Here is a 12,121-nt window from a genome sequence, read left to right as displayed (position 1 = left end):
CAGTGATGCTCTGCTCCTAGAGTACTTCAACTGCAGTTACCTTTGCTCCTGGAAGCCCTTCTCCTGGTAAACCCCGTTCCCCTTGTACACCTTGTGGTCCTTGAGGCCCCTGTTAACGTAAGTATAAAATGGTCAAAATATGTTAATCAGGCAAATCAAGAGCAGCACATGCTATGTCATTGTAGGCTATAAGCATGTCTTTAGATGTTTGTATGTAGTTATAACCTGTTAAAAATAGAGTAATATAATATTCACGAGTCAGTGATGAGCATTTTGGCCTGCAGCAATGACAAGGCAGACAGTATTACTTTTCTAGTTACTTATTAATCACAGTATGTAGTAGTGATTTCTTTTTTTCTTTTTTTTTTCCTAAAGTTTTTACTCTCTAAACTTTAGTTTGCAAATTGTTAGTAATCTTTATTAATGTATCAGTATAATCACAAGAGGAGGGGAACCGCATTAAAGTCCACGCAGAATGAAACTGAGGAAAATGTATCCATACAGAGATTTAATGGCAGTTGGCGAAAAGAACAATAGCATGCTTTTTCTCTTTCTGAAAGCAGAGCTCATAGGAACACAAGGGGTAAGTAAGACAACCAAACTTCTTTATTAAATGCAGTTCAAAACCTGCACGTATTCCACCTACTTCACAATGCTTTCCTGAATCTGTTTTGCTTTTCTGTTTTACTCCTTGAGACTGCACATACATCACAGAATAGCAGTAAGTTAGTCTTAGCGTACTCTGTAGTAAATAGGCTTGAAAACAGTTCTGTATGCAGCTTCAGAATTATGTCTTGTTTTAAGGCAAAGCTAACTGCATGGCATAAATAGAACACTTTTGTGACAAGCATATTTGCAAGTAGATTTTTTTAAGTTCACATTTTTAAGAAAAACAGTTTTTCTTATCACATTAGTACAGGTGCCATGGCTAACAAAGGTGCACATCACAGGCTCCTGTTCTCCCACAGAGCAGCTCTTTCCTCTGTACTTTTATTGAAAAAGTCAGAAAAATGTAAGACACTGATTTTAATCTCTCGGGACAGATTTATTAAAGTATTTGTCTTGTTTTGCATAAGGTGCTATTTATCATAGTTTGGAGACTAAGACAATTAGAAAAGTCAAGGAATTTGAAACATTACAGTTTACTGAGGAAATTTAAAGTCAGACAAAATACTACGTATGATAGAGGGAGCTAGTTGAAGGAAGAAGAGTATCATTTAAAATACATATATCTCTTAAATTATGAAAGCACTGAGAAGTCTTCCTTTCTTTCCCACTTCCCCCTCTCCAAATGAGAAACAGACATACCAGAACTCCTGGCTCACCAACTCCAGGTGGGCCAACTGGGCCTGGTCTTCCTGTCAAACCAGTGTTGCCCTTCAAACAGATATATTTTGAAAATGCCTTATTTAGTTATTTGTACATGTGGCACATAAATACTCATCGCATATTCTGTGCTTGCAATATTTGGTGTAGCTGAATATAGGAGTGGCAGAGAACATCTGAGTATCCTCAGATTTGCACAGCCCAACAGACACTGAACTGGTGCATTTCACTGCATTAGAGGACAGTTTCATTCTACTTCTACAGTACTATGAAAAAAATCATTTGGGGGCTTGAAGTTTCTCATATACCATAAAGTATATTATCTCAGCTGTCTCAGTCTTTGTTCTTAGCCTATAATACAATTAATATGGAAGACACATGCTTGTACCTTTGGGCCTGGCAGTCCTATTCCAGTCTCCCCAGGCAAGCCAGGTGGTCCGGGAAGACCTCTTTCACCCTTCAAAAGAATGGAAAAATAAACAGTCCTGCATGAAAGTTAGAGTCTAAGGAAATTGGTTTAACTGTTTGTTGTAAAAGAACAGATTTTGAAATTTGTTTTTTGTATATCCTGAATTTCAACCAAATGGTATTATCTTACCTATTGTTTCATCTTCGCTCTTTCACTGTTCAAAATTCCCTTTATTAAGAGCATAGATGTTTTCTGTACAAAGCGATGCCAGCCAGAAATGGACAAATGTTTTGTTTCGTGTGTGATAAAATGGTTTTCATTCACATCTAGCTGGTATACGATTAACTGTAGGCCAGTAGGCACTCTAAACACGGTGCAAAAGGAGATAGCAAAAGAGATAAAGTAGAGGTAGAGCTAAGTAGCACAAAAATTGGTGCATTTTGCATTGTCAGGTAATGTGATATTTAATTTTAAAATCAAAGAACGGCATTCATTTTCCAGTTTTTCTCCACATTCTTCTTCAGTAGCTGGAGAATCCATCAGTCTTGACTGATTTATTTTTTTTCTGAGAAGCAAAGCATGTCTCTTATCTCTCTTAATGAAGTTAAAATGGATCCAGTAATTGTCTGTAATATCCTGTGATATCTGTGCTTTTTGTTAAACTAGAATAACAGATATCACATCATCACAGAATAACTGCATGAAAATTTTCAAGGAGGAAAAATAGGAAGTACACCAAGCAAATCTTAATGATTTAGTATATTTTTATAATATGGTTTTAAGACGAACAGAAAAAAGTTTTGTTGTTTACAGAGGGGACTAGATCTTGTAGTAAGCACTGGGTGATTTCTGCAGCCCACCTCCAGAAGGCCCACTACAAGACTATGTCCTGAGTCGTATTAATCCTACTGACTTTCAGATATCTTCTGCTGAATATCAGTAGACAGGACTAGTAATTGTCAACTACTAAATTATTTTTTGGGAGCGTGCAGTTTCAAGAACAGTTTGTATTGGAGATCCCAAACAGAATTCCTGCTTTGCGCTTATGGAAAAAATAGTTGTAAATTGAAAACTGAACAAATGTGATACTGCACTGCTACTACATTTTATTCTGTGGTGCTGCTGTATTTTGTCTGTTTGTGACAGAACAGAACTTGATTTGGATCTGAACACAATATAAAGAGCAAATACCTTCCTTAGTAACCTCTTAGAATGCAGAGTATATGCAACATCACATTCAACTGCATTCTCCACAAAAATGGTAGAGGTTGTATTGACCCATTTTTAATATCAATAAAGAGGAGAAATAAATACAATTCTTGCCTTTGATCCTGGCAGGCCTTCAGGCCCCTGATCTCCAGATTGTCCTTGTGGACCCTATTAAAACAGGTGCAGTTTTAATGAGATTTTTTAAGGTTTCAGAATGATGGAAGTTTGAAAAAGTCTCTAATTAGCTATAGCCTATGTGAAAATACAAGTTAGGAGCATTTCAGAGCAGAATTTGTGCTTTCTGGTGCACATATAGATTCAGCTACTTGAGGTGTTGGGGAGAAATCTTAGTTGTCCCTTTATTTCAATATAATAAAAGGTAATCTAGTCAAATCTACTGAAGTATCTATTACAGGCTAAATTTCTCAGCCTTCAGTCACAATATTGAGAGGAAAAGAGAATAAAGTGTTTCTACGTACCTCTGCAAGATAGTTTAATAGACACCATGAATGGGAAATGAGTGATTTTAATTTTAACAGAGCTACGTTCACTGTGATCTTTGAGATGAAACTTATTGTAGGAGTAATTTAGTTGTCTAGAGTGCTCCCCCAAATTCTTGTTTATGTTGCTTTTTAATACAATTTTGTATGCCTTGAACTCAAGTGGCTCAAGAATTCCAAGAAAGTTGTGTCATGGTATTATTTCGGAGCTTGGGACCCTAGGTAACAAGGCCATCTTGTTTTTATAGCTTCATAATCTTTTTTAATGTTTATCTATTTATTTTACCTGCAGTCCTCTTGCACCTTTGGGGCCAACTGGACCTTCAGGACCCTGAAAGAAAAGTGGGGGGGAAAAAAGGACACGTATATTTAAATTTAGTCAAAATCACTTATGCAACTTTATTAAGGTACCCAATTCAGATCTCATATCACTAAAACTAAAAAAAAAAAATCAGGAGAGGCTCAGTAGCCAGTAGCAAATAGAGACAAAGTATCTTTTAAATGGACTGCAAAAACGTTAATTCAGAGGAAGAATTACACACCAATATTAAAGAGTAATGGTGGAGTTACAAATCTTTGTTTCATTTTCACCTCTCATTGCCTCCAAATACTACTACTTCTCTGAATACTGACTTCTCCTACCCACTAAAGTCAATTAGAATTCTACTACTATTACAAGCAAGATCAGGGTTGGGCCTTAAGAGTCATCTCAGTGAAATACAGAAAGAAATGAGAAAGTTACTGGAAGTGGTATCCTTGCTCACTTCAGTTTTAAAAACTGAAATTTCTAAATTTCTTCAGCTTAAGAATTAACATTTGCCTTACTTCTATCATTATGGTTGTTCAGGGAATTGTAGCTTTTCTACATTTCAACTATTTCCAGGAAGCCTAACAATTTCACGGCTACTTACTCTGTCTCCTTTTATCCCTGGGATTCCGCATTCACCTCTTTCACCCTTAAAAAAACAGAGATAAATATTTATGATGCGTATTGAGCATATCATCCTGAACAGTCAACAAAGTACATTTGGATAGAGTACCATAGCGAGGTAGCAAAGGACCAAACAGAAAAAAAAGGCTCACCCATTCCCAAAATTCAGACTCACAATGAAAAGCTCCACAAAAGAGAAATCTCTAAAAAGAGATCCTTCCTTAGCAGCAGTCAGCCCTTAAATGGGTTCTTAGAGTGGTGGAGCCAGGTTCCACCCCTGCTGGTCACCACAGCTGAATTGCCTTCAGCTGTGCTCCCAAGGCTGATCCAGTCCTTGCCTCAGATGATCAATCAGTGGTTCAGGCCATGACTCAAAGTTCCATATGCACCCTTATTCATTCAGTACTTAAGGTGAAAATGGCCTGTTATTGCATAATGTATAATGCTATTATCTCCATGACATATGGTAGCAATTGTGCTGTAAGGGGAGGGAAACATACTCAGTAAGAGCTTGTGCAATACCTAGTAAGGAGATGTTGTGTAGGAACTGTTGATCGCAGCTGGAACCTCTGATTGACCACCTGAGGCAAGCAATGAGTCAGCCACAGGAGCACAGGTGAAGGCAATTCAGCTGTGCTACCGAAAGGGGTGGAGCCTGGCTGCATCTCTCCTAGATCCCATTTAAGGGCTGAGCCCCTCAGGGGAAAGATCACTTTCTGGATGTTGCTCCTTGTGAAGTTTGTTGTAAGCTTATGATATTGGTGAGTATCTTTCATTTATTATCTTTCCATTGCTGTAATCCTACTTAGCTTAATCTCTGTATGCTTATTGAGTGTATGGATGTCATTGTTCATCATTAGTATTTACTAGAACGGTAGCAATGAGCATAATTAATAGTAACCTCAAATTCTAATACATATTCAGAATTTTTTTTACTGAAAGTAAGTACCTTTTCTCCTTTGTACCCAGATTTTCCCTGGGAAAAGAAAAAAGTAAAGTAGTTTGTAAGGATACATGACCAAATGAGACTGTTAGTAGTTTGCAGCCTCTAGATATACAGCATCTCAGCTTCTAATGAATGAATACAGGAGCTTTAGTAAATATTACAACATGATTGTAAATACTGTACTTATTAGTCATGATAGATGCTTTTATATGCATGGACAAATCTGACAATATCACTTAAGTCTGTGATTTTGATTGTATAAAAGCAGATCAACTGGAGTTTATGCTTTCATCATAGTAAGCAGCATTCTAGATCAAGAAAACAAGAAAAAAGTCACAAAATAATAACTATATACTGATTAAACAAGAATGAACAAAGTAGAGTAATTCATGTGAATAAATTCAGAGTTAGGGATGTTATAACCTGTGTTTGCCAAATGCAAAAGTGAAACAGATCTGTAAAGGTGTAGGCAAAGGATTAATTTTTGTAATGTTCTTAGGTTATTATGTCAAAGATTTTCTCACTTTCTAGGATGTTTATTAGTATTATTAAATATTATTTTTCTAGTTTACTCTTATAGGAAGGCATATTCACTTCATTTTAGCAATCATAGTGTTTTCAGTTCTTCTAGTGTTAATGAATCATTAATGGTAAGGTAGAATTCTTTACTATTCTGAAAGTTTTTTTCATGTGTTATTTTTTGTCTTGAAGTAAATTAATACTGCTCACTGGACAAAAAGGAGATACTTTTTTTTTTACCTCTATTCCGTCTTGTCCTGGAATTCCACTAAGGCCTGGTTCCCCCTATGAATAATCCAAAATCAGGATCAGTGAAAACAGAAGAAATGTTTTCTGGGCAAGCTGAGTAGCTAGCACAGTGGAAGCATGCCAACTCCCTCTTCTAGAACTCTGGTGGTTATATGTTAGATATAAGATTTAATTGTTTTAAAGGATCTTAGTCATTACTATAGCAAAGAGGAGTATGCTGAGTTTTAAAGTCATAGATGGAAAATACATGAGCACTGTTAAGATAGTCTTTCTGTATTAATAGGGTAACAAATCTTTTTCCCAAATCTGAAAAATCAGACCACCTTTGCTCCTTTCAGGCCTGGAGATCCATCATCCCCAGTGCGACCCTTTTTTCCCTGAAAAGCAACAAAATAAAGTTCTTATTTTGTTGTCAAATAAAATTACATTAAGAATAATGACTTTTATTTGACAACATATAGACAATGTATTTTTCTATATTTATTTGCTTCCTGTGTATATATTTTTAAATATTTATATTGAATTTCTGAAAGTGTGAAGGCTGGCTCAATAGCCAATTTTCTCCTTTATCTTTGTTGTAAATGAAGCTTGATTCTCCTCTGAACACAGGTGATAACATGCTTTTCTAGCTACTTAGATTGTTAGGTGAATATATAGTTTTCCTCTGGCCTCTGCATGGATTTTTTGTAAAAAGAACTTGGATTCCCCAAGTAAAGACAAAATAATAACTAAATAAGACTACTGTTTGTGCGTTACTGACTATATTTTCAATTAAAGTGTGCTGTACAGTGGAGGATAAAACAAGTGTGTATTTATGCAGGTCAAAAGACAATGGACAGTTCTCCATTGTTCTGCTTCAAGCTCTCTCCCTGTCTCCATTTTAGGTAAGGAATGTGAATTGCTATGCCTTAGTTTAACATTGTGAATAATGTGGAACTGCCTTAGTTTAACATTAGGGATACCTTATCAGTCTGTCCAACTTAAAGGTAGCATTTGAAACATAAACCCTTTCGAAAGCAGTATTGTCTGTTTTACTCTCCTCATTAGTCTCAACTGGCTGTTCCTATTATTTGAGCCTCTTGGTCTCTCTTGCTTTCAGAGACTGTTTCTGTTACTAATGGTACTGAGTTGGGTCATTTAGCTCCACCAGATGTAGTTTTCTGATTGTAACAGGTGAATTATTGTTCTACTTGGGAAGGTTGCTCCTTCCTGCCTTTTAAACTTCTCTAATAGGAGGGTCTCACCAGATCACACTATACTTTTTTCAGAGGGAGCATTTCATGTCAATGGAATCTTTCTGTATGTTTCTGGCTGCTGTGACATTGCCATGCAGTGGATCTATGGATGACTGTGTACTGAAGCTTTAACTTTTATTTTTGTAGGATTTGGGTTCAAATACTTTCCTAAAAAATAACAACAATAAAATAAATCTTGATTTATATTGTACATCAGTTATTCAACAGTAGGAAAATGAGAAATGACAACTACTTACAGCAGGGCCAGGAAGGCCCCTCTCCCCCTTCTCACACTTACATATGGTAGCCTGGGGGCACTATGAAGGAAAATGGTAAATTCAGATCAGTGTGCTTTAGTAAAGAGAGAAAACATGTTAATTCCTGAGTTGCTACTGTGAACACACCAAAAATGATCAGAAAGTTGTTATATTTAAATGTTTTTCAGAAATCTTTCTGATGATGGTTTACAAATCAACTGTGGCCTCCATACTCCATCCCAAAATCTGTATCATTCTTACTTCTTAGATTGCATCTTGATAATGGCTTTACCCCCAGATGCCTCACAAGACCAGTTTATTTGCATGCTGAGTGTCTGTGATTAGTGATCTGTTTTGATTACTAGTCTGTGTAAATATAGCCTAGACAATGGAGTAAGGAAATATATACCATTTTTTTCTCTCTTGCTTTGCTGCACTCCTATATATGTAGGATAGATCATAGTCTAGCTTGATCTGTACACAAAAGACATTATTGCATATGCTTTCATTTACTTAAGTTTCTAATCTTCATTTTCTTTCATCTGTATAGTCATGTGTTCTAATCAGACATCACTGTGGTACACAGTTACAAGATTTTTTTTATCTTTCTGAGACTTCAAAATTATTACTTGATACAGAATTTGTACAACTCGTGGGCTTATTTTGGGAGGAATAGTGTTTTTATTTTTGGTTGTATTATTTATGAACCTCCACTCAGCTTGACAGCATCTGTAAATGAAATTCTTTAAGCATCATTCTTGTATGAATATCGCAATTATTAGTAATGTGTCCTCCAATGATAACACTTAATGGCTTGCTAATTCAGGATTTATTTTTTCAGAGAAAAATCAACACATCAGTAGAAATGAGTGAAAATTAGAATGTTTTAAGTTTTGCAAATGCTCAGAAATATTTAAGTTTCCTTGAACTACTCATCAGACTGGACTTTGCTTGAGATAACTGTACTTTAAGCGGGACTAAAATCTTTAGCAGGAAAGTTGGCCTCATTCACCACAAAATGGCCACACCTACCAATGCCTGCAGTCAGAGTAGCACAGTGTGGAGAAATGGAAAAGTGCAATGGCGGAACCTTGGTTTCTTCCTTTTCTTTGTCTCTTTGACACAGAAAGCTAGTTAAGGGATAGAACTGCAATGCATTCAACTTGGTGTCATATTTTCTTATCCACTAAGTCTGGATGTTTGGATGACTTTCTGAGATACATCAGCAAATTCTCACTAACCTCATGCACTGTTATTTTTCAAATACAAGAATAAGGAGAAAAAGCAAATGAAATTAGGATAGCAAAATAAAGCTTTGTTGTGATCATACAAAATCACTTATACTTGAGGACAATCCTGCTGGAGTTCATATTTTACCAATTATGCTATCAGTTTTGTTGAATCTTGTGTTCCCACACAACAGTAAAAGTCTATGGGAATATATTAAGCAGGAATGCTGTGTGGGAAAAACAACTTACTTGTTCCTCAGACAGATCTTTCTGCAAAAACAAATATTGGAAACAGCATTAGAAACTTAATGTCATAACCCACTCAAGAATATCAATAGATGTAAAAAATATTTCAGCAGTTATGTAAAAAATTAAGCAACTAACATATTAAAAAGAATTAAGCTTTAATGAGAAACGTATTAGCAATCTCTCCTTTCTAAAAACAAAAAAAGTAACTTCAATAATTTCGTTTGCTATTACAGATTGTTAACTGCACCCATCACTGACTGCCAGCCCAACTTGCTACAATTACAATGGTAAACATATCTAAACCAATGGAGTTAGCTAGGTAGATGGGACAACACACTTAGGGACTATACTGCTGTATTTTGAAGTGCTGAATAGCAGCAGCCCTCTACTATGAATGAAATGTATTCTGCACTTGAGAAAATCAGATGTCTTTCTGATGTGTGCCTAACAATAGGCATATAGAATGAGAACAGTAAGACCACCTTAGAAAAGATTTAACTTGGAGTTTATTTCTCTTTGGTAGTCATCATCAAACTAGCTCAGATAAAAATATCATTTGTAACAGGTCTTCTTGGGTCTAATTCAGTTGAGGCTTCAACATTTTGACTGACAAGACCTGAATGTTGTGGAGAAAAAAAGAAACCTGTGCTTTGGCACAGTGGTTTTATTAATAAGGGTACGTGAACCTGTATGTGGGCCTCTTTAAATTGTAAAAAAAGTACAGATTTCTTTAATATTGTGAGCATTCCAAATTATTGGGAATAAGACATTTTTTCACACTTCTCTAAATGTTTGCAGACATTTCTGTGTACGTACCATTTCTGTGAGAACTTTCTCCACAGTTCCTTTCTCCTGGAGGTTGGAAACAAATCTGGATGCTGGGACACTGGCCAGGAGCCGGAGCTTGGCAGCATTGCTAACCTCCTCAGCCACTCTGGTCATTCCCATTGTGAACAATACAATTCCTTGGTTTTTAGCATCAGCTGTAGCTGCGAAAATATCTGGGTTTCTTGGATGGTCAATTCCATCAGTGAAGAGTACAGCTAGTTTCAAACTACCTGGAGTCCCTTCTCTCATGTAGAGTTGTGTAAGGTTAGTAATAGCATAAGTTGTGTAGGTACCATGACCTATGTAGGTGATAGGAGCAATGTGGGATTTGAATGCTTCAGGACCTCTCCAGTCATGAAAAGTTTGCTCTGTGGAAACAGTGCTGCTGTACTGAAGTAAGGCCATCCTCCAGCTGAGGGTCCGTCCAGAACTAAGCTGCAGACCTTTCATTTGGTCTACCACTTCTAAAACAAATTTTTTTTGCTGTTCATGATTATAATGCTTAGCACTTTCAGAGCTGTCCAGTAAAAAAGCGATCTCCAGAATGCAGTCTTCATCTAGAATAAATAGGTAGGTAAGTGAGTGGCGGGTTTTAATAATAAATCTCATTCTATCCTTACCCTTATATGTATTTTTCAGCTTTGAAGTTGAGAGTTAAATTATGGAAATTGTGATCTCAGGAAAACACCTGAGATCACAAGTGTGAAACTCTTGTGAATATAGGACATAAAGAGGTTGATGAATTTGCTCCAGAGCAGACACCCCAGGAAATAAGAAACTAAAAGGAAGGATATGTCACAGAATGAGGAATGTTGCTGTGATATTTACACACATGTTCTGTCTTCATGCTAGTTACCAAAATGGGGGCTGGAAAGACGAGAGTCATTAATAGGAAAATAAGTGTTGCAGAATGAGACACTGGTATGTGATTTAATAGAGCTATGTTATGTCACTTAACTGACTCTTATGTCTAGTGACATAAAATTCTAAAAGCAGGCTCTGCACTGATGTACATTAGAGAGTAATAATTTTCTGAACTACTTCTATAAAAATATATAGACTACTATTTTTGAAGTGACAATAGCAGGCTACCAACCATATTAAAACACAACAAAATCAAAAAAGATACAAGTAATCTCCTTTTATAAAATAAAAAGGAGAGGAGAGAGAAAGGAGTAAAAAGATTGTAGTGCAAAAATACAGCACGCTAACATGTAGAACAAGGTGAACTATAAATAGTATCTTAGAGAGAAGCTAGCCATGTAGATCTGAGTAAAGGAATCAAGAAGAAAAAAAGTTTTAAAATAACAGTCACCTTGATCACTGGGGCTAGGATATTTTTCTACAGTGTTTGACAGAATGTGTTTAATTGTGGGTCTTCTCAGTCCATATCTTTTTTCTTCATTGAGATTTTCTGCTGAAAATTCATGTTGTTCAAGTATCCACAAAAGCCACCAGAATTTGAAGAACATAATTTATTTGGTTTCTGTTTCCTAAACAACACAAATAAGACAGTAATGTAGTACAGCAGTATAAGGACAATAAAATGTTCAGTTTTGCTTGACAAGTTGCTTAACAGGATGTATTTTCCAGTATAGTCCCTGAAAGTGAGCTGGCTTTTTTTTTTTTTTTTTTTAGGTAAGAGCTTCTCCAAAAAAATGTAATGAATAACAATCAGAAACATATTAGAGAGGTTTTCAGGTATAGTGCATATAGTTATTGCATTTCACATACTGGAGACAGGCATTCTACAAGCATACTTCATTTCTCTCTTGCTTCCTGGTAGTGCTTGTACAACCAGTACTCTTCAGAAACCTTAACATTGGCTGTGCCCATGTGGGTGTAGAATGAATACCAAGTGAAATTCACAGATGTTTTTAAAACCTGCTTTGTCCTGAGCTGGCACACAAATACAGAGTGAGACCAAGTTTTCCCCTATTCTCTCCAGTCAGGAACCCTCTATACTGAGGGTCACCTTGCTGAGACAATGCTCCTCTCTTTAGTTGTACTACAGAGCAACAGTCACCTCTGGCTCTGCTGTCCCAGCATGCACATACCTGCTGTGGGCACAGAGTGCTGTGCTACCTATAAACAGGGGGACTTGTTTGTCCTGGGTTCACAGGCACACCTAGGACTCACAGACTGCTTAGGGCTGATAAGTCAGTCCTGCCCTGCTGCCATCTCCCTGCAAGCTCTTCCCAGCACATAGCAAAAGGATAGCTCAGTGTCAAGAA

The 12,121-nt window shown here is 36.5% G+C and overlaps 1 protein-coding gene across 1 annotated transcript in view; it reads right to left on the bottom strand.

Annotated features, from left to right (window-relative positions):
• Window positions 1–11,359, bottom strand: part of LOC306949378 (uncharacterized protein) — a gene marked incomplete at both ends in the record, with an annotated part of 32,273 nt that extends 20,914 nt beyond the window's left edge. The window contains 13 exons of the mRNA XM_079539242.1: window positions 41–109; window positions 1,309–1,377; window positions 1,715–1,783; window positions 3,059–3,112; window positions 3,731–3,775; window positions 4,356–4,400; window positions 5,325–5,351; window positions 6,081–6,125; window positions 6,413–6,466; window positions 7,582–7,641; window positions 9,060–9,080; window positions 9,876–10,444; window positions 11,203–11,359. Of these exons, the coding sequence (XP_079395368.1) occupies window positions 41–109; window positions 1,309–1,377; window positions 1,715–1,783; window positions 3,059–3,112; window positions 3,731–3,775; window positions 4,356–4,400; window positions 5,325–5,351; window positions 6,081–6,125; window positions 6,413–6,466; window positions 7,582–7,641; window positions 9,060–9,080; window positions 9,876–10,444; window positions 11,203–11,359 (1,284 nt within the window). The remainder of the gene's footprint in view (window positions 1–40; window positions 110–1,308; window positions 1,378–1,714; window positions 1,784–3,058; window positions 3,113–3,730; window positions 3,776–4,355; window positions 4,401–5,324; window positions 5,352–6,080; window positions 6,126–6,412; window positions 6,467–7,581; window positions 7,642–9,059; window positions 9,081–9,875; window positions 10,445–11,202) is intronic.
• Between the last annotated feature and the right edge of the window lie 762 nt (window positions 11,360–12,121).

This window comes from Tetrao urogallus (genome assembly GCF_951394365.1).
Source record: "Tetrao urogallus genome assembly, chromosome: 8".
In the NCBI taxonomy this organism is placed as follows: Eukaryota; Metazoa; Chordata; class Aves; order Galliformes; family Phasianidae; genus Tetrao; species Tetrao urogallus.
This window is presented reverse-complemented; position numbering and strand designations above follow the sequence as displayed.